This window comes from Durio zibethinus, chromosome 6 (assembly GCF_047325235.1).
Source record: "Durio zibethinus cultivar Kanyao isolate XHJ-2024 chromosome 6, ASM4732523v1, whole genome shotgun sequence".
Lineage (NCBI taxonomy): Eukaryota > Viridiplantae > Streptophyta > Magnoliopsida > Malvales > Malvaceae > Durio > Durio zibethinus.
Genome location: NC_143167.1, coordinates 8635927 through 8659756, shown reverse-complemented (window position 1 = coordinate 8659756; position 23830 = coordinate 8635927). Strand labels below are relative to the sequence as shown.

General features: G+C 28.9%; 2 protein-coding genes across 2 annotated transcripts; one reads left to right on the top strand and one right to left on the bottom strand.

Annotated features, from left to right (window-relative positions):
- Positions 1-1739: 1739 nt before the first annotated feature.
- Positions 1740-7473, top strand: LOC111286605 (zinc finger CCCH domain-containing protein 55-like). The gene is made up of 9 exons (XM_089762076.1): positions 1740-2959; positions 3457-3633; positions 5227-5406; positions 5494-5591; positions 5754-6005; positions 6226-6334; positions 6503-6706; positions 6810-6836; positions 6946-7473. The coding sequence occupies exons 1-7, from the start codon at positions 2067-2069 to the stop codon at positions 6681-6683; spliced, it is 1890 nt and encodes a 629-aa protein (XP_089618202.1). The 5' UTR covers positions 1740-2066; the 3' UTR covers positions 6684-6706; positions 6810-6836; positions 6946-7473.
- Positions 7474-11126: 3653 nt separating this feature from the next.
- LOC111284306 (putative F-box protein At1g67623) lies at positions 11127-11941 on the bottom strand. Its single transcript, XM_089761562.1, has one exon. It carries the CDS (start codon positions 11939-11941, stop codon positions 11357-11359), a length of 585 nt encoding a protein of 194 aa, XP_089617688.1. The 3' UTR covers positions 11127-11356.
- Between the last annotated feature and the right edge of the window lie 11889 nt (positions 11942-23830).

Below are 23830 nucleotides of genomic sequence, written 5' to 3'. Positions count from 1 at the left end.
AGTTAGAAGTTTATCGGTTAAAATTAAAAATAGCAAGTTGATGTTGAATTTGCCAACTTGGTTACAATTTTTTTTTTCCTTTTTGCACAACACTCACATATACCATTGTATTTGTAAACCAATTCATACAAAAAAGTACATAAACATAGAAACATAATAGGAGTACTAATTACTAGTATAATCTAACCACCATTTACTAGAAAAGGAAAAATCATGATTGAATTTCTATTTTTAGGAAAAATATATATATATATATATTTTAAGAAAATATATCTTAAGAAGTTCAAAATTGTTTGTTAGATTGACAAAATCCATTTTTCAAAAGAATGATAAAATTTTTGTCTTTGGTTTCTTAATGTGAAATTATTTCGAATAATTTCCATTTTTATAAAAATAGATTACAAATGATTGCAATGCAATTAAAAATAATTAATAAATTCAAATTTTAATTTAATTTAATTTAATTATTTTAAATAATTATGTAAAAAATATTTAGTAAGTTAATAATTAAAATCTTAACATTTGAATTTTTTTATTTCCACACCGTGATTTTTATTATTAAAAAGTAATAAAAAAAACTAAATCAGCTAAGCTATGATTAGCATATGATAAAAACATATCTATATATATAATTAAATTCAATAAAATTCTTTGCTTTCTTTTGTTGGATTTGAAGAAGAAGATTCCAATTCTTTTTAAAGAGGAGAGCAATAGATGCAGCAATATATGCAGGCAATGAATTGTGCCTCCTTCGACCATAGCCCGAAAAATAATTGGGAGCTAATGGACCGCAGGATGTTATCAAAATCCATCACACGGTGCGTTAGCTCTAAGAAAGAGATTGCATTCCACTCCATCCAAAAGTACAATGAAATCTAAATGGTCCATTGCACTAATCAACTCATGGAATTAGATCGGTTATTAAACCGGATTTCACAATAAAATTTATAATTTTATTTTTGAAATATCTTGTAAGTGACAATCCCTTTTATTAATAATTCAAGATTTAATCACCAATAAGTAATTGATTAAATTAGTTAAAGTTCGTTTTCTTCGACGAAAAGATTTTGAGTTTAAATTTTGCTGATGATTATTTGTTGAAGTTATTTAAAATACACGACCTACAATCACTAATCACTTGTCTTAAGTTGTCAAATATGATACATTTTATCTTGATCTGAGAAATTAAACAATCTATCTACTTTAGATTTTACAAAATCAAAAAAATAATTCAAGATTGAACCACTTAATCAAATATTATTTTTATGAAAAATTATCAAATATAATAATAATGTAATTTTTAAATTTCATAAATGAGATTAATCAAATAACACACATTTCTTTAAATATATTAAAAAAATAAAAATAATTAAAAATATATTAATTTCTTAATTCAATTTGTAAATTTAAGAAGCTTTGCTTATAATGTATTAAATAAAATTTTTGTTATGTGATTATAAATATATATATTTTAATATTACATTTAAAGTTTAATTAATAAATAAATTGTGAAATAAAACATTAAAGAAATCGATTGAATCGAAAATTGGAGTTATATAGAACACGAGATTGAACAAATCATTGAAAAGAAAATTGAGTTTTCGATAAATTCCTAAAACAATTTGGTTATTAGAACTGACAGCAAATCAATAAAAAAGGGCTTTTTTTTTTATCACTTCGTTGAAACTCGAACTTATGAAAGCTTTTAGAGGTCGGCCAAAAAAAAAAAAGAAAGAAAAGAGGGAGAGATGAAGCCGAAGCTCGCTCCTCTTTCGCTTCAAAACCCTTCCCATTTCCCTAATCAACTCCCTTTCTCTCTTTCCGTCTGATTTTCATTTTTATTTTCATTTTTTATGTCTTTTTGAAAAGAAGACAAAGAAAAAAAGAAAAAGACATCGAAAACCCAAAAAACCCATAGACGCCACTTGCTTTTCACACTGTGTCTCTTTCTTCCCTTTTGCTGTCCCCTCTCTAAGTGAACAAAAAAAAAAAAGAAGCCAAACTCCACAGTTTCCTCAGGCACAAAATAAAACAAGAAAAGAAAAGAGAAGACTGAAAAAACCTCCATGGATCTTTGTGATACAACCAACGTTTTGTTCAGTAAAATCAAAAGTTTAGAACCAGAAAATGCTTCAAAAATCATGGGTTACATCCTTATCCAAGACTTAGCAGACAGGGATTTGTTGCGTTTAGCCCTTGGTCCTGAAACCCTTTTACAGTCCCTTGTTTTCAAGGCTAAAGCTCACTTAGGACTGTCTTCATGCACTTTCTCTACTCCTTTGAACCCAATCTCAAGACCCAACAGCTCCAACTCCAACTCCAACTCAAACAATTCACAAAACCCACTTCCTCCATCATCTCCTAACCCCATTCCAAGAAATGGCTTCTTGGAATTTTCAAAGAGGGTGCCTTCTTGGTCTCCTGCTATTAGCCCAAAGTCAAGTCCTTTTCTTTCCTATGAAAATATCCGCACTGGGTCTGTCTTAGTTCCTCCAAGGACTGGGGATGATTTTATTGATGAGAATCAAATGAGTGATTATTTTTCATTCTTGAATGATTCTTCCTCTTCTAAGAATGAGGACTTTGCTGGTCATAGAAGGAGTTTTTCAGCAAGTGATGCATGTTTTGGGACAGCTGAAGAAGCAGGTGGATTTGGTGGTCTTGTGGGTGGTTACAAGCCTTGTCTTTATTTTGCTAGAGGGTTTTGTAAGAATGGTGATAATTGTAAGTTTTCACACGGTGTTGGTGGTGTAGCTGATAATGTTGATGTTAATACTGTTATTGTTGGTTCTCCTAGTAAAATGGACCCCTATCATCAACACGAGGAAATGATGAGAATGAGAGCAGCTGCTCATCAGCAAAGATTGGCTGCTGCTCATTTGATGGCTGGTGTTTCTTCTCCCCTGCCTTACGAAAAAAGCATGAATATCCTCTTGCAACAGCAAACTGATGCCCAGAGGTACAGTAAAGATTCCCCATTTTCGGTTCCTGCTGTCTTTAATTTTTTTTTTTTTTTGGGTTGGCTATTCTTTGTTACGGCTCTTAATTTTTGTTCTAAACTTGGTCTACCTTGGTGTCTATGGGATCCACAAAGATTTCTGCATTAGGGCTTGTTTTGGTTTTACATAAAATTTGCCCAGAAATAAATTAGATATTGTCATTTCTTTCGTAGTTTTGCTGCTACAAATTGGTTTCTTTTTGTCATTATTTATTTATTTATTTTTGTGGTTTACACGTTTGCTGGTTGAATAGTAGAGACATCTTGGCTTTTGTCTTTGTTTGATGCTGTGATGCATCAAGTTCTTTAATTTGAGTTTAGCTCAGCGGTGGTTTTTTTTTTTTTTTAAATTAAGATAATTGTTGGAGTAATGGTTAGTTAAAAAACCATAGCATGGGTATTAACATAATTTTCTTTTATTTTTAAGTTTTTTCATTTGGCACACTTTGATGCTGCAGAGCTGCTGCATTGATGTTGAGTGAAGAAATTTGCAAGTTTGCCCAGGGCCGATCTGAGAGGAATGATTTGTTGTCCATGGGATTGGCAGAAAAGGCTAATTCAGCTTCAAAACAGATTTACCTGACTTTTCCAGCTGATAGTACATTTAAAGATGAAGATGTTTCAAACTACTTCAGGTATCTATTGCACTTCTAATCGGTCAGGCATTTTTTTCTCTGATTTTATATGCAGTTTATGATTTATCATAAGTCTCTATGAATGTTGTTGAGTGGATGCTTTATTTTGAATTATTTGTCCACCATACATTTGGTTTTGATATTGCGATTTACATCATAACCATTGCTATGGTACTGCTTTCGATAGTATGCAGTTTGACATCCTTACCGTGATGGTTAGCCGTTACCTTATTGGAGCCATGATCTCAAGGATTATATCAGTCAAACTGTTAACTGTATAAACTTAGTTCATTCTGATAATATACTTGATGGATGGAAAACCATGGTTGATTACATCTAGCTTTGAATCCTGTTGCCTTGTCTAGCTGTTGCATTAACTTTGATAGAGTCATCTTTATCTTCTTCTGAAAACCTACTATTTATATTTCAATACGCTACTTTTTTTTTTGGAGATATGCAATCATACTATACTTAAATTGCTAACAACTGATCATCTATAGTTAAATTTTTATCCCATTATACATTGTGTAATATTTGAAAGTATGTTAGAGTAACTATCCTAAACACTTTTTGATTGCTGTTCAACTCTTCAGGTAAGAAGGGGATAATCAATTAAATATGATCCATCTAGAAGCAAATGATCATATAAAGGACATGTCAAAATGTCAATAGTGCTTGCAACGATGAAAGGATTATACAAAAGATTGCAGGCATATTTTAAAGGAGTTCACATTTTTATATTCTATTTATGTTCTTATATTAATATTTACTGGTGGATAAAAGATTTTCAACTGGAGACCACTTGAAACTAACTCATTTGTTAATTTATGCAATCTTTAATTGTCTTATTTTTTTCTTTAGTGCCAGAGGATATATGGGAAGTTAAAGAATTGGGTAGTTTTTGCATTTTGGGTTGAAAGAGGAAAAATGGGTTACAAGATTTAGAAGTATGGAGAACCAGTCCACTTACTCCAAGGAGTGATCAACTGTTCAGCAAAAGTCAATTTTATATCACATCTAAAGGAGCAACATGCCAATGTTACCTGTGTCAATATCCCAGGAAAAAATTTCAAAAGAAATTCTGTTTTTCTTATGAAAAAGTAGAGGTTTAGGGAGGCTCGGGTTGTTTGTGGAATTGGTCAAACCTGCAACTAAGCTGTATAATAAGCCCGGCAGTGGTGAATGGACAAAATTGATGTTTCTGTGGATTGGAGATGGATTATTGCTGGATATGCGTGTTTGCAGAAGAAGCAGATTTGATAATTTATTTGAGAGACAAATGTGGTAATATGAATAGGGAGGTTGAATTGCTATACCATAGACATAGGGTTTTGACATTTTGAGTGACCTAGAAAATTGTTTTTTATTACAATAGAATACAATTTTGAGCAAAAGGAACCCTGTTTATATATCTACCTTTGCTTAACTGAGGCTTCCATTTAAATGTATGTTGTTGTCAGTTGCTTCATTTTTTTAATAGAAAATTCTAGAAAGGACTTACCAAAGTGGTTTTGTTTGTTATGAACTAAGGTTTATGAAATTCTTAAATTTTAAGTTTGTGAATTAACTTTAGTTCTCCTGTATCTTTTAAAGCATGTTTGGACCAGTGCAAGATGTGAGGATCCCGTACCAGCAGAAGCGAATGTTTGGTTTTGTTACTTTTGTCCATCCGGAGACTGTGAAGCTCATTTTGTCCAGAGGAAACCCCCATTACATTTGTGATTCACGTGTGCTTGTTAAGCCCTACAAGGAAAAAGGAAAAGTTCCTGACAAGTATGGTATCTTCTCTTGTTTTCTTTTTATCTTGATTCTTACCCTCATCTTGCGTTGATTTTACAACTGTTAATGGAACTATTGCAGGAGGCAACAACTGCAACAACAATTTGAGAGGGGGAACTTTTCTCCGTGTTCAAGCCCTTCAGGGCTTGACTCTAGAGAGCCATATGACCTTCATTTTGGTAAGAAAACAAACAAGCATGGCTTTTTGTGGGGCTTTCTATTCATGTTGTTTTTTGCTTGAAATGACAGGAGGGGAATGGAATGTTTAAAATGAGTGTTGCTCTTGTTTTATTTTATTCTTACTTAAGATTTTGAGGTTCTTAATTTCTTTTTATATATAGGGGCAAAGATGTTCTACAATGCACAGGAGATGATGTTAAGAACAGAATTGGAAGAGCAAGCTGATCTCCAGCAAGCTATTGAACTGCAAAGGAGAAGGTTCATGAACTTGCAACTTCCAGACTTCAAGAATGCCGGTATTCATCATCACCACCGCAGCCTATCTGTTGGTGCTTCTGTTTCCTTGCCTGCTTATTCCCATACCAGCCTACATGGTCATCCATCTAACAGCATTAAACAAGAAGTCTCAGAAGGTTTGCTAATCAGCCTCAGTTCTATCTCAGATTATTATCTTTTTTTTTTTTTTTTTTATTTGTGAATCTCGCTTTGGTGGTTGTGTGTGCGTGAGTATGTGGATAAGTTACCTTTTCCCCTTTTCTAAAAATGAAAATAAGACCAAAATCAGTTGGAAAAAGAACTTTTCTGTAGTGAAATTTATATAATTTCTTGTGGCATTCAATGGTGATAATACAGCTGCAGCTGTTTCCTTAACCATGAATGTTGCCGAGCAAGAAGAAGTGAATTCAGCTTGTGTTCAGAAAGGCGGAATTGGAAATATCCAAGAGTGTTCCAATCCCAAAGGGTATGATGTTTCACTTAACAAGAAGGAACTTAATTTTGAAATTTAGATAAAACTTCAACGAGTACAGATGCTTTATATCTTATTCAAATCTATTATGTACTGCTGTCTTATGAAGTTGATTGTCATTTAGTTGTCTTTCTCATTTGTTTTTATTTCCAATGAGAGCAGTGTAGAGCATGCACTTCCTGATAGCCCTTTTGCTTCCCCGAAAAAATCTACTGAAAACCACCTCTCGGAGTTTCCTGCTTTGATGGGAGTAAATGGAAGTCCTGCTTTATGTGCTACTTCATCTTCTGAAAATGATCCATTACTGCCCATAACTTCTACTAGCGACATGGCTTCCATTTAAGCTATCCTCTTCTTAATACCAAGGTACTATCACTGCTTTAACATTGTTGTAACTTGACCTCTCCTGCTACAATTACCAGAGTAGAAGGTATTTTATTGTAATTGAGATTTATTTACATTTTCTCAGGTTTTAAATGAACTGTAGGAACTAAAGGTAAGCATGGCCAGAACTCAGAAATGAGTAACTATAATTTATGAACTTATTTTTCTTGAATTCCAGTCAAATGGCGATCTATTAATGTTTTGATGTGATACTGATGCAGAAAAGTAGAGAAGCATATACAAGAAGAATCCCCCATATGTGTATAGCCAGCTTTATAAGTGAGGAGTAGATCTGTAGAGAATATCTCAACATGATCATCATCATCATCTTCTTCTTCAATACAATACCACTAACAGCAAATGCATATTGGATACATAAATGACAGATAAACTGATTTTTGAGCGTAGGGCTTTTCTCTTTTCTCCTTTCGTGGTAGGTGTGTATTCCAACAGACAAAAGCAGCAGAAACCCAGGATAGTTCATTATCATGTTGTCAATCTGTGCATCTTCTTTTACCCTATGTGATAATAACATTATGTAAAGCTGAATTATATGAATGCACTGAAGTAAGAAATGTGTACATTTATTTAGTATTAGTTTTGGACCTTCAAAAGGGAAATGCATTGAAGGCTGGAATTGAGGGGGAAAAGATCAGATCGTTAGAAGATGGGTGTGGTAATTGGTATATTATTTTATGTTTAACTTTATTAGCAGTTATATTAAAGTGAAGAATGCTGGGTATTGGAAAGTTGGTAGCAAAGCATTTCTCTTTTAGCTGTGCAGTATCTGTTACATGGGCACTTTGTCTCCATATTTTTAGGTCCACATGAAGATTGGTGGGTTAGAGGTCACTCTTATTCTCATCACATGGGGGCTTGACATTATAAAAAAAGGAATCAGGGTGTCACGGTCACAGCTCCTTTCCTTCTCATGTTTCTGGTCATGTAAATGTTTTATTTTTTGAATCTTTGCTTTATTTGCCGGAGCCAAAGATTTTCCAAGTTCTGAGTCTTTGGTGATGATGTTTGTACTCTTTAACTGCTTTTAGTTTTGCCTTCACCAGATATTTTCAAGTTAAAAAGGGAAAAAGGAAACGCGAAAGTAAAAGAGAACAAGTTTTTTTTTTTTTTTTTTAACCAAATAAAACCTGAGTACTTAAAGTAACGGTGCTGTGGAGGTTAAATTCATGAATGCCATTATGCGTCAACTTAATCAAGGGATGGTTTCTTTAACGGCAGACTAATGGAATCAATTTTTTTTTTTTTTTTTACACACCACGAAATATTGATATTTAGTAATATGATGGGAATTTTTATTTCATAGAAAAGGTCTTAATCCGTAATAAAGTGGTTTAAAACAACACATTACCAGCAAGTTTAGTTTGTATTTGTTGTATTGTTTTGTTTCCGACATTCAGAAAAATCGTTGGACCACTCTATATATTGAGTGGTCAGCACTCAGCATTTATGAAGTTATATATCTTGTACAGCTTCCATTCCACTGTGTCACTGTAGATATCTGTTAAAACAAGACTGCTCATGTTTTTTAAAAATTAATATTTCGAATGATCGTTAAATTATAATAAAATATTTAAATTTAAAAAAAAAATATTATTTAAATTATAAATTTATTAATTGATGTGATATTTAAAGGATTATATATTTATTATGTGTAATTCTTTGAAGTTAATCACTTTAGCTTTAAGATAAGTATTAAATTAATTAACAAGATCATAAATAAAATATTATATGAGAGATTTTTAAAATTTATGTATTATATTAGATATTTTATTATTTCTTGAATTAATTGAACAATATGATAGTCTTACATTTTTTTTATCTAAATAATCTTTTGAATAATTATTTAAGGATTTGAATCATTAATGTGCTATTTTATCATAAATAATAATTGTGAAATATATTTATCATTAAGCGAGAATAATGATCCTAGATTATTATTTGAAAAATTAATATCAAAGATATTATGTATCATCTTAACAGATTTTTTGTTTGATTTTGGGTACTATTTGACATAATAGGCTACCTAACACTATTACATAATATTATAATGATAATGACTTGACAAAAAAGACTATAGATTTACGTATCTTTTTAAATGTTTTATATAACAAAATAAATAGTTTTATAAAATAAATAAATAATTTCAAAATTGTATATAACAAGACACTTAATCATTGCGGGTGTGTACAAGGTAGAAATTTTATATAAATGTATCATCTTCGATAATGCAACTTAAAGATTTCTTATTAATTGAATTTTATTAAAATTTCATAAATTTAAATTAAAATTAAACTAAATGAAGTGAAATTAATATAAAAAAATAAAAAAAAAGAGAAAAGGAATAAAAATAAATAAATAAATAAATAAAAATGAAGTAGAAAAACTCATATTTTAAATGAATAAATTTAAACTTGAAAAGGATCATTTTTTATTCTCGAAAAATGAAAGGTGAAGGGATTCATCAAGAAAAATTTCCTACTCTTATAATAAGATCGTGTGATTGGATGCGCAAATAAAACACAAATAAATCAAAATCAGCCAACACTTTGATAAAAATCCTTTTAATCTTCACAATATTATTCTTAAAATCCAAAAAAAATGATTTTTGAGACCAAGAACTCACGACTGATTGATACTAACAATGATTATAATATTGCTTTTACCTAGAAAGAAGCAAGAATGATAAGTCTGAAAGTACAATTCACAGACCTCCAAAACCAGCTCAGAAACAACAGCAATAAAATACGTACCAATATCTTTACTCCAGTAAATATGGAAATGCATGACACATCGTGTTCCACATATACATCAGCATCAAATCTCGAATCATTCTTCACACCCTTTCAATACCAACCAAAGACCAAGCCTCTTCCGGTATCCCCTAGAACAACAGTCTCTTCATTTGCCCAATCAAAAACCTTTCTTCACCCCTTTTTCAGAATAATTTCCCTTTGGAACAACAGAAAAATGGATTAACATATTCAAAGAAAAACAACATGTTAAACACAAGCCCAAGAGAATTGCGAAAGACCCATCTCTGACTTTGTCCATCTTATGGGTTTTTTGTCTTAAAAAAAAAAGACTGAAAACTAAAACATAACTTATGTGAGAGTTGCATGATGGAAGAAATTAATTGTCTATATTCTCCTAAACCAACTCACAAAACATATTAATACAATTTGCAAAGTGATATTGGAGTTGGAGTTAGAGCTCAAAGTAACGAATAATTTGTAACATTAATCCTTATTTTAATTGATAACTAGTGTGTAGTTATTGACGAAGTCAGAGATTAAATAATTTTTATTTTAAAATATTAAATTATTTAAAATTTTATTTTAATAAAAATATATTTATTTAGTTCATTTGATTATTTGATTTTGACTATTTTTAATAAAAATATAATAATTAATGAATAACATATCTAGATTTTCTCAATTATTGTAATTATTTGAAATTAAAATTTATTTAATAAACATTTTTATTTAATTATTTAAAAAATTATTATATTTTATATATTTAATTATTATTTTTATTATTTAATTAATTAAATTATTTTTAATCTTACTTTTTTGACAAATTAATAGTTTGATATATGTAATTTATACACAAAATTAAATAAATAAATGGGTTGGCAAATATTTAAATGGTTATTGGGGGTTGCTTTTTACTATCACATCAAAATTTTATTATTTATATTTAAAATTATTTTATAATAAAGGGTAAAATATAATCTTTATATAATATGAAAGAGGTAAAATCAGAGTAAATAATAAGAATATATAGCTTATATTAAATCTGTCGTTTTTTGGATTTTGGTTGTCTGAAGCACTAAACTCTTAAAGCTTTAGCCAAAGCACCATCAGAGCTGGAAACACTGCAGAAACAGCATGAGGAGAAAATACTAAAGATCCAAGAGCTCAAGAGACAAATCGAAGCTGTGAAGCTTCGCCTGGAGAAGAAGAAGGATATCCCAGATGAGAAAAAGGAAGCTTTCAATAACCTAAGCAAAAAATATAACAGCCTGAGAGAGGAATATAACGCATTGTTGGGGAAAGGTCAAGGGAGCAGAATTGAACAATCGCTTCAGTTTCTTCTTGCAAGTCAGGAACATGCTACCCTACCGACCTGTCATCTTATTTATCAGAAACTGCTATAATAAGCTCTCTCGTAAATATTTAATGTTTTGCTTGGTTCATCAGTTATGTTCAATTACTTTGTTTGCTAAACCAAAAAGACTTCAGTCATCTTTAATCATTAATAGCAACTATAATTTAATCAAAACTTCTGAATTCGCGTGCTGGTAGAAAACTGATTTCTTAGTTCAGATTAAAATTCAAATTCTCCCCAACTCAAATTAAAGAAAAAAACACTTATGAATCCAATTATATATTCTTTTAATAAAAGAAGTAAAAGAATAGATACAGAAGAATTAGCTATTACATGCACTAGGCCGACTAAACGCCTTTAGGAACTCTTTTTTCCTCAAGCATAGTACAAAAAAAAGTCGCTTCACGATCCCAAAAGCAGGAGTCACAACAAGGGCGGTTATCAACTATGTCTACGTCGTTTCTTTCTATCCAAGGATTGTGTTTTCTAGGCGGAATGTCATGCTCACAATTGCGGCCTACTACTTTTGCTTCGTTGAAAGAATTTTCTGTGGCCCAGCCAAAGAGACAAAGACCCACACATATCACTCAGGAACTTCTCTGTTTTGGAACGGCAGCTAGCAAACTTGAAACGCCTTTTGCTAGAAGCAATGAGATAGAGAGAAGACAAAACTTGAAGCCCTTGTTTCCGTAGCTCACCGCCCAAACAAATCAAGATAATGCCATAAGTATATATGGCTTCGACATGACCTTTTTCGACTACTTTCTTCAAGTAACGCAACCCTAAGTCTGTTTTCCTTCGGTTGAAACAATTTAACATTCCTATCCCATATAATGCTTCTGGATTCCCGGCTTCTTTGCAGAGCTTAAAGAAAACTTTCTCGCTTTTATACCCTGGGAAGAAGCTGTGTTTCTCCATTGAAACATTCTCAAAAATATGATCATAGTTTGATGCACCAAAAAAAGCCTTACAACTTAGCTTGAGATTGACGAAATCAGAAACTGAATTGGAGGCCGCATGCCTAAGAACCTCTGACAACATCTCCTCTGAAAGAGACTCAACAACGGTGTTGGCAGTTGTATTCATCATGGTTACATTAGAAAAAAAAAAATATAAAAGAATTTTGGTTTTAAAGTGTGAAAAATTTTAAAGATAATTATATATTTATGATATAATAAAATCTCAAAATTTTTTAATTCAGAAGTAATGAAAATGTTTATTTTAAAATATTTATTTATAATGAATGAATATATATAAATTTTTATATAAATGATTATGATTTTTATATAATCATAATCTTTATAAATAATAATTTATTTATTTTTAAATAGTTATATGACTATTTATTATATGATAATTATTTCAAATTAAACATAATTATTTAAAATATGAATAAAATTAATATAAAAATTAATTTTATTTTTCAATAATTAAATATTTTTATCTAATGAAAGATATATCACATTTTAAACTACAAACAGATTATGACTCATAAAGGAGCTTGTTTGTTCTCAAATCAATCCATGCAATGCAATACTATTAGAAGAGGTAAAAAGAGAGTTTTTCTTTTTTCTTTTTTTTTTGAGGAAACGTACAAAAATAATTTAGAAGAAAGCTATGTATATATAGGATGTAGGGAGGGGGATCAGACGCGGACTCCTTAATTGTTAAGGACTATGAAGAACAAATCATATATTTGGCAAGAAGTCATAATTCCTACCTCGACAAGGATTAACGCAACCTTCACTTTGCCTTCCACTTTTTGGCTTATTGATTAAAAAATCTTAAAAAAACGTATATTCTTTAAAATATATTAAAAAATTAATTAAAAAATGATATGTGATCAGCTGTCTATAAATCTCACTTATAAAGTTAAAAAATATAATTATTAGTGTATAAAAAAATGTAAATATAACTTAATAAGATGTGTGAAATCTTCCTTTTAAAATGTAAAAGTTGATTTGTAAGAAGGTGAGAAGGTGATTGAATTTAACATCATCAAAGGTTACTCAAAAATGAGGGAAAATGGTGCAGTTTTTAACAGTTTCTTTGATAGGATTAATGGTTACATGAGAAAGTGTCTGGAATTTTTGTCGAATTGTCATTCTATGAGTCTTTTCCTTTATGCGTATGGTATTGCCACGCCTTTTGGCAGCATCTACTAATTTAGAATTTAATTTGAAACCCATATTTCGGCCCGGACATTTTCGGGATGCCCCTAATAACCAATGAATGGTAAGTACTTTTCCTTGTGTGGATCTTATTTCAATAGGAACTTGATGAGTCGATCCGCTAACACGTCTTGTTTTTACTGTTATATCTGAAGTTACTTCATGTATTGCTTGACGTAAAACAGATAGTAGATTTGTTTCTGTCTTTTGTTGAATCTTTTTGAAGGCTTAATAGAGAATTTAATAAGCCAATAATTTTTTTCGTGTTTCAAAATACAGTTAACCAACATGTTAACTAATCGATTACGATAAATTGGATCGGATTTTGTAATTTTTTTAAAGTAATACCTCGATGTGACATGAGCGTAAAAGGGGTTAAAGAATCCCTTTTCTTTTTATAAGGGATAAAGTAATTTATTTTGGCTTTTTGACCTTATATTATAGGGTGGATCTCGAAAGATATGGGAGTTAGAAAAAGAAAATTCTCTTAGTTTATAGACTAATGGTTAAGCAGGTCTGCTTCAGACAGAGCAAATGTAACTATCAGTAAATTTATTTCGAAGTGACCAATATTTTCAGCTTCAACTTTTGATCTACTGCTTTAATATTGTTGTATCTATGAAGTCATTTCTTGGCAGCTCTGATTTACACTGAACATGTGATTTGTTGTTGTGGTACATGAACATGTGATTTGTTGTTTGGGAGGGACAAGAATTGACATATTATATGAGAAGTATTTTGCAGATATTGCTGAGGAAAGTATTTATCTTTTGATTAATAGTATCTGCAATTATCTATTTCATTGGCCTATACTGCATGTAAAAATTTATTACTTCAATGATTATGATGTTACAAAGGCTTAGGGTTGCTGAGTCATAACATTTCATGGTATATTTTGATTTAAAGATGCAAAAATTTTTAAGAGAAGTTGGAAATTATTTCAACCCCCCCCCCCCCCTTTTTTTTTGAAGTTTATTGTCATATAATAAATGCCTAGAATCCTTAATCTATGAGACAAGGGTTACTCGCACAATTCTTGTTTCTGTAATTTTTGAAGGGAACTTTGTGAGTTGTGTGCTTGAGAGCAAGCCATTTCTTTAAAAGATGTGTCCAATATAAAAAGCATCATGTTAGCAGGCATTCAATTATGCTTGTTTTTGTTTAGACTTAATACAATTATTTTAATTTTTGACTTAATATTAGTTTGTATATTATAAAATAATTTGTTTGTAATTTTAATTTAAATATTTATTAAATATTTTGTATTTTTTTTATTTATAAATTATATGAAATCATACTAAATTAGGATTATAAATAAATTAGTATTAATAATTAAAAATGTAATTTAAAAATAAAGTTTTTAGGATAGTCTTAATATTTATATTAGTGGGTATTGATAGTTGATAAAAGATATAATATTATATTTACTATTGGTATAAGCAAAAAATTTTAAAATACGTAAGGTTATATCGACAGACATTGATTGTCGGTAAAAGATATAATATAAGTTAATTTTTTGGTATAAATAAAAAAAAATTAAAAGATATATAAATCCATATTAGTAGAAGTCAATCGTTGGTAAAAAATATAATAATGAAATATACAACAGATATTATAGAATAATTATATATTTAACGACGGATTCAAATCATTAGTATATCTTTATAACCTATTTTGGCAACTAAAAATCTATCAATATAGATTTATACCGACAAGAGATATATAAACAATTAAAAAAGCGTTAGAATACATATTTAGATCATTGGTGTACAATTTTTTTTAACTATACAAATAAATTATTAGTTTTTACTGATTTTTTTTTTTTAGTGTTAGTATATAATAGTTTTTTTGTAATCTAAAAAAGTATTTCATTGAAGGTATAGAAAATACTAATTATATTTTGTGACACTACTTTTATTTTTAAGCTGACTTTTGTCCGTTAAACACATCTCTCATGAAGTCGTCATTCCCCTATTTTCAAGCAAATGAAATCTGTGGCATTAGAAATTTGTTCAACCAGTCTGACCTTCTTGAGCTTAATTTAATTCTTAAATTTTTTTTTACGAGGAGTCCTACCATCCTCCAATCAAATAAATAAATAAAATGCATTTCATTAATTGGAATGAAATTTTCCTTCAATAAAAGGAGAAAACTAATGAATTAATTTTCCAATTTTTATCACCACGCAAAAGACAAATTATAACATCTTCATCACATATTAAAATGTCTAAGATTTGAGTTAAGATCAAACAAGAATAAGTTATTGTACCATAAAAAAGAAAGAATAAGTTAATTATACATCTATATACCTGTTAGTTAAAATCAAATAAAAATATTATAAAAAAATCGAAGAAAAAAAGCATTAAACCATTTGGATCTTTTGTTCAAAAAATTTAATTCGAATTCTCTGGTCTCAATACAAAACATATGAATAAATCATGTCTTAAGTCACACTTGGATAAGAAAATTACTCATCTTTACATTTAGGTAGTGTTTGATATAATTTGTAAAATTATCATAATAATATAATTATTAAGGTGATTTTGATAATATCAAAGTGATTTTAACACTCGTGATTTAAATCACTTTATTTGATTATCAATGATGACTTTTTAAAAATTAAAGATCACTGTATTTGGTATTACTAAAAACCAAACATTATTTTATTTAAAAATATGAAAATAACCATACATATTATAATAGTTATATAAATTAATAATTTTATAATTGTTTAGAGATAACAATTTGTAAAATATTAGTAATATTTATATATTTTATAATAAAATATAATAAAATTATTAAATTAATAAATATATTTATTAATAGGTAAATTTGTTTTTATAATATAAATTATGAAAAAAATATTTAAATTAGAAAATGAAACCAATATATTAAATTCATAATAAAAAAATAAAAAATTATATTATATATAAAATATTAAAAAAAGTAAAAAAATATATACAGATGATTTTGAATTTGTTATAATGAATATTAGTTTGTATAGACACCCTAATTGATTTAGACCTAAGCCCATTGGGCCTGGTTCAATAAGGTCCATATTTTCAAGCCCAATAATTCATTATTTTATATTTTATCTATTTACTTATTTATTTTTGGGTTTATCCTTTTGTTGATTAATATTTGTTTTTTATCTCTGATTTTTTGTTTTTTTTTTATCTTCAATTTTTAAGATAATAGGATAATAGTAAAAAAAAAAGTTAAAAAATAAATGAATAATTATGGTCATGAATGAGGTTGGCAAAATTGTATGTAGATTCAATCTGTAAGCAATAAATGTTAATACAAAAAATTGACAAAAAAGTGAATCATAATCGAATAGGAACTCTTTTGCTTGGTCCTATAAATACACAGATCATAAAAAATAGAGAGAGAAACATAGAATATAGAGATCAAGGAGATCACACAAAGAATAGGAAGATCACACATAGAAAAGGCAAAAAATATACAGTAGAAAGCATAAAGATCAACAAAAATTAGAAAAAAATTTAAAGATTTCTAAAAAATTTGGAAAATTCTCAGATTCTGACAAAATTTTTTAGATTTCGGAGAATTTTTCAATGTTGGTTGAATTTTCCAGTGAATTTTTCATCATCGGCTGAAGATTCCGATGAATGTTAAATTTTTTAACGAATTTTCGGTAAACTAACCTAGATTTCTGTGACATTTTCAGAATCATGTGAAGATTCAACCGAAGTTCTTCGGTTGTAGAGAGAGAGGAAGAGAAAAAAAAGATGAGAGAGAGAAAAGAAAGGAGATCTAAAGCAGAAAGAGAGGATTCTTGCTATTTATATCCCATCAAAACAACATCGTTTTGGCATTAAAAAACCTTTTAGGATCAGCGCGTTTTCCATTTGGGTGACTCGACCCATAGCATCGACCCGCTTGTGACCTACGATCAGCCTTTGCCTCAAGTCAAGCGGAGCTGAGCTATCATCTTGAGCCTTTCTTAGTTTTCTTCATTAAGTTGAGTCGCGTCGTAGCCATCAAGCCAAACTGTTTTTTTTTTTTTTTTTTTTTTTAATTTTATTTAGTATTTTATTTATATGTTTGTTTATTTTTTAGGTTTTTTTGTATGATTAAGTTTAGGGAAAATAATAAAAAAATATAAAAATTTTGAATTAAATATTAATTATCCAATGATGAAATTTTTAGAAATTTCAAATGGTAAATTTTTATAAAATTTTTAGGTAAAAAATTTTGTCTAAATTTGTCCCAAATGGTGGAATGATTTAGATAAAATTTTAATAATAATAATTAATATTATTTTCAAAAAAAAAAGAAAAAAATTAAAAAATTAAAAAATAATATAGATTTTGAAATTCAATGCTAATTACCCAAGGATGAGATTCATAAAAATTTCAAATGAAAATTTTTTTAAGAAATCTCTAGGTAAGAAATTTTTTTAAATTTATCCCAAATGGTGAAATAATTTAGATGAAATTTCAATAAAAGTAATTGTATTCTTTTTCAAATAAAAAATTTTGGCTGAAAATATTTGTCAATTATCCAATGATAAGAATCTTAGAAATTTCAAATGAAAAATTTTTAGAGAATCTCTAAGTGAGAAATTTCTTTAAATTTATCCCAGATAGTGGAAAATTTAAATGAAATTTCAAGAAAAATAATTGTCATAATATTTTCTTGCCAAAGATAAAAAAAATAAAAAAAGAGAATTTCTAAATATGCCCAAAATGGTGAAGAATTTAGAAATTCAAAAAAGAAGATATTTCTAATTTGACCCAAATGGTAGAATAATTAGATATATTTTCAATAAATTTTTTAAATATAAAAATGATTAAATTTTTTTCGATGACGGAGTCTCTTCAAGAAAACAAATGGGATTCTTGAATACTCTTGAGGTAAGAAAATATTTTTTAAAAATTTTAGCAGAATTATAGAGAATCTTAAAAGTTATTTTCAATATTTGAATATAAAAATTTAAAACCATTAGAATCAAGACCTTAAGATAAATTTAAAATAAAATAGTACCATATTTTAGATCGGCATGTGGGGGTGCTATAACCTTCTTCATATGTAATTGAACTTCTGAACCCTGTTCTGGTTAGTAAGCCTGAACATATTTTTTTAAGGACCCTTAGTCAAGCTTAAGAGCTCCTTAAAAAGATAGATTTATGAGGTGACCAATCACACCTAGACAAAAAAAGATTGGTGGCGACTTTATTTGTTAAGTCTAGCTATAGATTTATGGATTTATATGTTATGATAATTTAGCGACTCTATTAGGGACGCTATAGAGGGTCAGGCCATAACAATTTTAAGTTTATCCTATCCTTGGGTCTAATGGTTGTAAAGTGTAATAATGATGTTATTTTTTTGTTTACTAACATTGTTTTTCTTTTTTGCCTTGTGTTTTATTTATGGGGTTTGAAAACCTATATGTTCTTTTGCACACACTATCACATGCATTTGCATTACATGAGCTTTATACCCGGGTTTCATCTCTCTTAGGAAAGAGTAAAGTACCTACGCTCTTATGAGATAAAAATCTCTGTAATGCCTAGCAAAATACTCCCACTCAAATTGAATCATTTTCGTTGGTAGCTTGTGATGGGTGAGAATTGGACTGCTTTACTAGTTTGTAATGGATGATGATGTAAAAAACAATTTGAGAATCTTTAGTGGTCAAATTCACCTAACCTTGCACAGAATGTACACTTAAAAGGCCAACCCTAAGATAAAGCCCTTTCTACCCAGTGATAGATGTATATCAAAATTAGGACATAAGAAGGAAAAATTTATGTGATATATTGATTATCTAACCATTTTTGTTTGTTTGGCTTTATGCATTTGCATCATGATAATATCATTCATCATTTTCATTATCATATTTAACATTGTCATTTGCATCATTTTCATATAGAGAATATTTACCGCATAGTAGTTATTGATCTCATACCAATATCTATGGAAATGTATGTTAATGCATTACACATAAAGCATATCATTTCTGATCATAATTATGGTATTCAAGGTTCAAGGATAGCTCCACCAAATAAGAACCCCACACAATCAACTCGCCAATATAATATAAGAGCTCGAGCCAAACAAATAGAACAAAAAAATTTAAATCATCTCGAAAGGATAGAGAAAGCTTAAGAGAAGCTGAAAATGGAGTTGAATAAGATTTCGGATGCCTTGAATAAGTTAAACAAAAAAAAAATAGAAGGAAATACTAGCCAGTAGGACTATCTATCACAAAAGGTGGATAACCCTTTATACCCTTTTGATTTTAGGTTGCATCAAGCTTAATTCATATAAGACCCACCACCATAGCAGTTCACATATCCTTTAGGGTATACATACCTTGGAATACTATTAGCTTCAAATCCAAGACAGTATCAGAGTTATGTAAATCTTATTTTTACTAAAAAAATAGTAGAACTAGTATCAATCCCTAACTTGGATGATCTAGAAGAGAAAGAGAAGTTAAGGCCTAAGGAGAATGAGACTTTAAAAGGCTCAAAAGATGAATAGAAGATAAACTTGTTAAAGAAAAGGTTGCGAGCCATAGAGGGAATCAATTTTTATGATTTTATAGATGCTGCTGGGCTCTGTTTAGTCTCGAATGTCATTATTCCTCTAAAGTTCAAGGTTTCAAAGTTTAAAAAATATGATGATACAAAGTGCCTAAAGACCCATATTACCATGTATTACTGAAAAAGGCTGTCTATGCTAATAATGAAAAACTATTAATACATGTTTTTCAAGGTAACCTTACAGGCTCCGCTGCTAGGTGGTATGTTCAGCTAGATAGGACCTGTATTCAGTCTTAAAGCAATATAGCCCATGACTTTATTAGTCAATATCGGTATATCATAGACTTAGCACCTGATCACTTATTTTTGTAGAATATAGAAAAGAAGGTGACTGAATCATTTAAAAAGTACATCCAAAGGTGAAAAGACATAGCTACTCAGGTGCAGCTTTCTCTGATTGAGAAAGAGACCATAGTATTGTTAGTTAACACTTTAAAATCTTCCTATTATGAAAAAATGATAAAGAATGCAACAAAAAATTTTATCGACGTGGTGATTTCAAGCGAAATTATTGAGAATGCCATTAAAAATGACAAGTTGAAAAGAGGAAAAACCAAGAAAGCGTTAAAGAAGAAAGAGACTAAAGTTCAAACCGTAACCTTTGATAGATAGTTTAGAGGATATCAACCCTATCCACCACAAGGTTATTCCCTATATTATCTTGCTGTGAACAATATCTCACCCTACCTATATCAACTTTCTCTACAACCATCTTATCCATCAACATATCAACCTGCTCCTATATACAACTTTAACATTCAACCTCCTGAAAGACTCCAAATTCATTATGTTAACCCAATAAGTATTTCATGAGAGCTATGAGCTACCTAAGAAAAACTCGTATTTGACCCAATCCCCATAACTTATATGAAGTTATACCGAAGCTTTACAATAATCACTTGATTGCCCCTAGTAGTCTCAAGCTACGCAAGCGACTCTATCCCAAGTGGTATGATACTACAGCTCACTGTAACTATCATTATGAAATTGCTGGTCATTCCACTAAAAATTACACTACTCTAAAGCATTTTTAGCATTTAATCTAGCCTAGGATCCGCGCGTTTTACCACCTAGAGGTTTAACCTATAGTGCTGACTCACTTTTTGACTTGTTCCAACCTTTATCTCTTAAGCAAAGCAGAGCCAAGCCATCGTCCTGAGCTGTTCCAGCTGAGCCCTTTAGTCGCCAAGCCGAGCCATTTTCCTGTTTTGATATTTTATTGATCTATTTATTTTAAAGTATTTTTGCATAATTAAATTTTAGAAAAAATTAAAAAAATCAAATATAAAATATAAAAACAAAATGAAACACTAATAATTTTTTTTTTAGAATAAATAATAATTATTCAATGATGAAATTTTTAGAAATTACAAAAGATTAATTTCTATAAAATTCCTAGGTGAGAAATTTTTCTAAGTTTATCCCAAATGGTGGAATAATTTAAATAAAATTTAAATAGCAATAATTAATATTTATTTTCAATTTAAAAAATAAAAAATACAAATTTAATAAAACTTTTTGGAATTTAATGAGATTCTTAAAAATTTCAAATGATAAATTTTCTAAGAAATCTCTAGGTGAGAAATTTCTCTAAATCTATCCCAAATGGTAAAAAAATTTAGATGAAATTTCAATAAAAGTAATTATATTTTTTTTCCAAATAAAATATTAACAATATAACCTAAAAATTTTGGTTGAAAATAATTGATAATTATCTAAGGATGAGAATTTTAGAAATCTCAAATGGTAAATTTTTTAAGAAATCACTAGGTGAGAAATTTCTTTAAATTTATCCCAAATGGTGGAAGAATTTAAATAAAACTTAAAAAAATAATTGTCATATTATTTTATTTCCAAAGATTAGGAAACTAAAAATGGAGAAAATTTCTAAATAGGCCTCAATGGTGAAAACTTTAGAAATAAAAGAATAAAATAAAAATAAATTCCAAGGATGAAATTCTTAGTAATCATAAATGGATGATTATCTATGAAATTTTTATGTGAGATAATATTTCTAATTTGGTCCAAATGGTGGAAGAATTAGATATATTTTTAATATAAAAAACCAAAATAAAAAATGACTTTTTATTTGAGGATGGAGCCTCTTCAAGAAAACAAATGGGATTTTAATACTATTGAAGTGAGGAAGTGTTTTTAAAAATTTTACTAGATTGATGGAAGAATATTAAAATTTATTTCCAATATTCAATAGTAAAATTTAAAATCATTAGAATAAAAAATTTAAAATAAAATGGTACCATCTTTTATATGGGCATGTGGGAGTGCTATAACCTTTTTCATATGTAACCAAATTTTTGAACATTGTTCTGACTAGTAAACCATAACTTATTCTTTAAGGAGCCTTAGTCAAGCTTAAGAGCTCCTTAAAATGATAGATTCATTAAGTGGCCAATCACACCTAGATAAAAGATTAGTGGCGACTCCTCTTATTAAGTCTAGCTATAAGCTGTTGGATCTATACGTTATGATAGTTTGGTGACTTCACTGTAGACACATAGAGAGTCGGGCCATAACATTTTTAATTTATCCTATTCTTTGATTTAATGGTCTTAAAATGTAATATTATGTTATTTGTTACTAACATTTTTTCTTGTCTTTTATTCTTGGTGTAGACACCCAATTTGGTCCAGACCCGGATCAATTGGGCCTGGTCCAAATGTGTTGGTTTACTTTGTTTTTTTTTATTTTGTATTTTATATTATATATTATATTATATATATATCTTTATCTTTTATGTATTTATCATTTATTTATTTATTATTACTATTTATTAATGTATATTTTTATCTGTTAATATATTTATCTATTTATATGTTATTATTTATCTATTAATTATTGTTTGTCTATTAATTAATATATTATCTTTTTTTATATTATTTATTTATTTATTTCTTTTCTTCCTTTAATTTTTCTGATTATCCGATTGGGATTAGGATTAGGAATAGCTGAGATTCTGACGTGAATTTGGGGTTGGCAGAGTTGGGATTGGATTCAAAGATTGAATCCAAATCCTAGGGGAAATTGGGATTAATCAAAAACTCTTCTGATCAATCCCTATAAATAGGTGCTGGAAGAACATAAGAAAACACATACAGAGAAGATTTAAAAGCTGAAAAAAAGTTTAGAGGCGTTAGAATAGTTCTAGAAATCGATGAGAAATTTTTGGAGAATTTTTTATGATTTTTTTCTGGAAATTTCTAAAAAATTTTCAGATTTCGATTGAATTTTTTGGTGAAGATTAAATTTTTCGATGACTATTCCAGTCAAGTTCGAATTTTTCGACCAACTTTTCAGTTTTTGGCAACCATTTTTAGAAATCGATCAGTTTTTCGATTAACTTCCGACGAAAAACTCAGATCAACGAAAAACTCAGATTTCGATAAAAATTTTCAGAATTCAAAGGGCATTTAATCAGAGTTCTTCAGGTTTTAGAGAGAAGAAAGAAAAAAAAGAAGGGAAGAGAGAGAAGAGAAGAAGAGATTTTGAGAAAAAAATCGACCTTCAGCCTTATATACCATCTCCAAAACGATGTCGTTTCTGCGTTAAGTAACCTAGAAGATTCGCACATTTTGCCAAGATCCAACCTGACCCGAGTGTCGACTCGCGTGCGACCCGCATCTCTGAACCGTTAACCGAGCCGAGCCGATATCCCCAAGCTACGTTTTTGAGCTATTTTTCTTCCTTAAGTCGAGCCGAGTCGAGCCGTTAAGCTGAGTCGTTCCCAGGTTTTTTTTGTTATTTATTTATTTATTATTATTATTAGATTAGATTTGTTTAATATTTGTTTATTTTATTTTATTCTTATTTTAATTTTATTTTTCTTTATTTTAATTTTTATTTTATTTTATCATTTTATTTCCTTTAAATAAAATTCAAAAAAATATTTTTGAGGAAAAGTTGAAAGTATCAATTTTCTTTGAAAATAAGCTTTTTTTAAAAAAATATTTTTGATGAAAAGTTGAAAGTATCAAATTTCCTTGAAAATAAGCTTTGTAAAAAAACTATTTTTAGAAAAAAGTTGAAAGTATCAATTTTTCTTAAAAATAAATTTACAAAAAAAAATATTTTTGGGGAAAAGTTGAAAGTATTAATTTTTCTCGAAATTAAAAGTTCTAAAAAATATTTTGAAAAAAATTGAAAGTATCAATTTTTCTTGCATAAAAGCAATCATTTTTTATTTTTATTTTTTAATGTTAAATAATCAGACG

Excerpts from the sequence above, each read along its gene's own strand:
- LOC111286605 (XM_089762076.1), top strand. The coding sequence starts at position 2,067 with ATGGATCTTTGTGATACAACCAACGTTTTGTTCAGTAAAATCAAAAGT. Across the intron at positions 2,960-3,456 it reads CAGCAAACTGATGCCCAGAG|AGCTGCTGCATTGATGTTGA; the intron begins GTACAGTAAAGA and ends TTGATGCTGCAG. Across the intron at positions 3,634-5,226 it reads GATGTTTCAAACTACTTCAG|CATGTTTGGACCAGTGCAAG; the intron begins GTATCTATTGCA and ends TATCTTTTAAAG.
- LOC111284306 (XM_089761562.1), bottom strand. The coding sequence starts at position 11,941 with ATGATGAATACAACTGCCAACACCGTTGTTGAGTCTCTTTCAGAGGAG.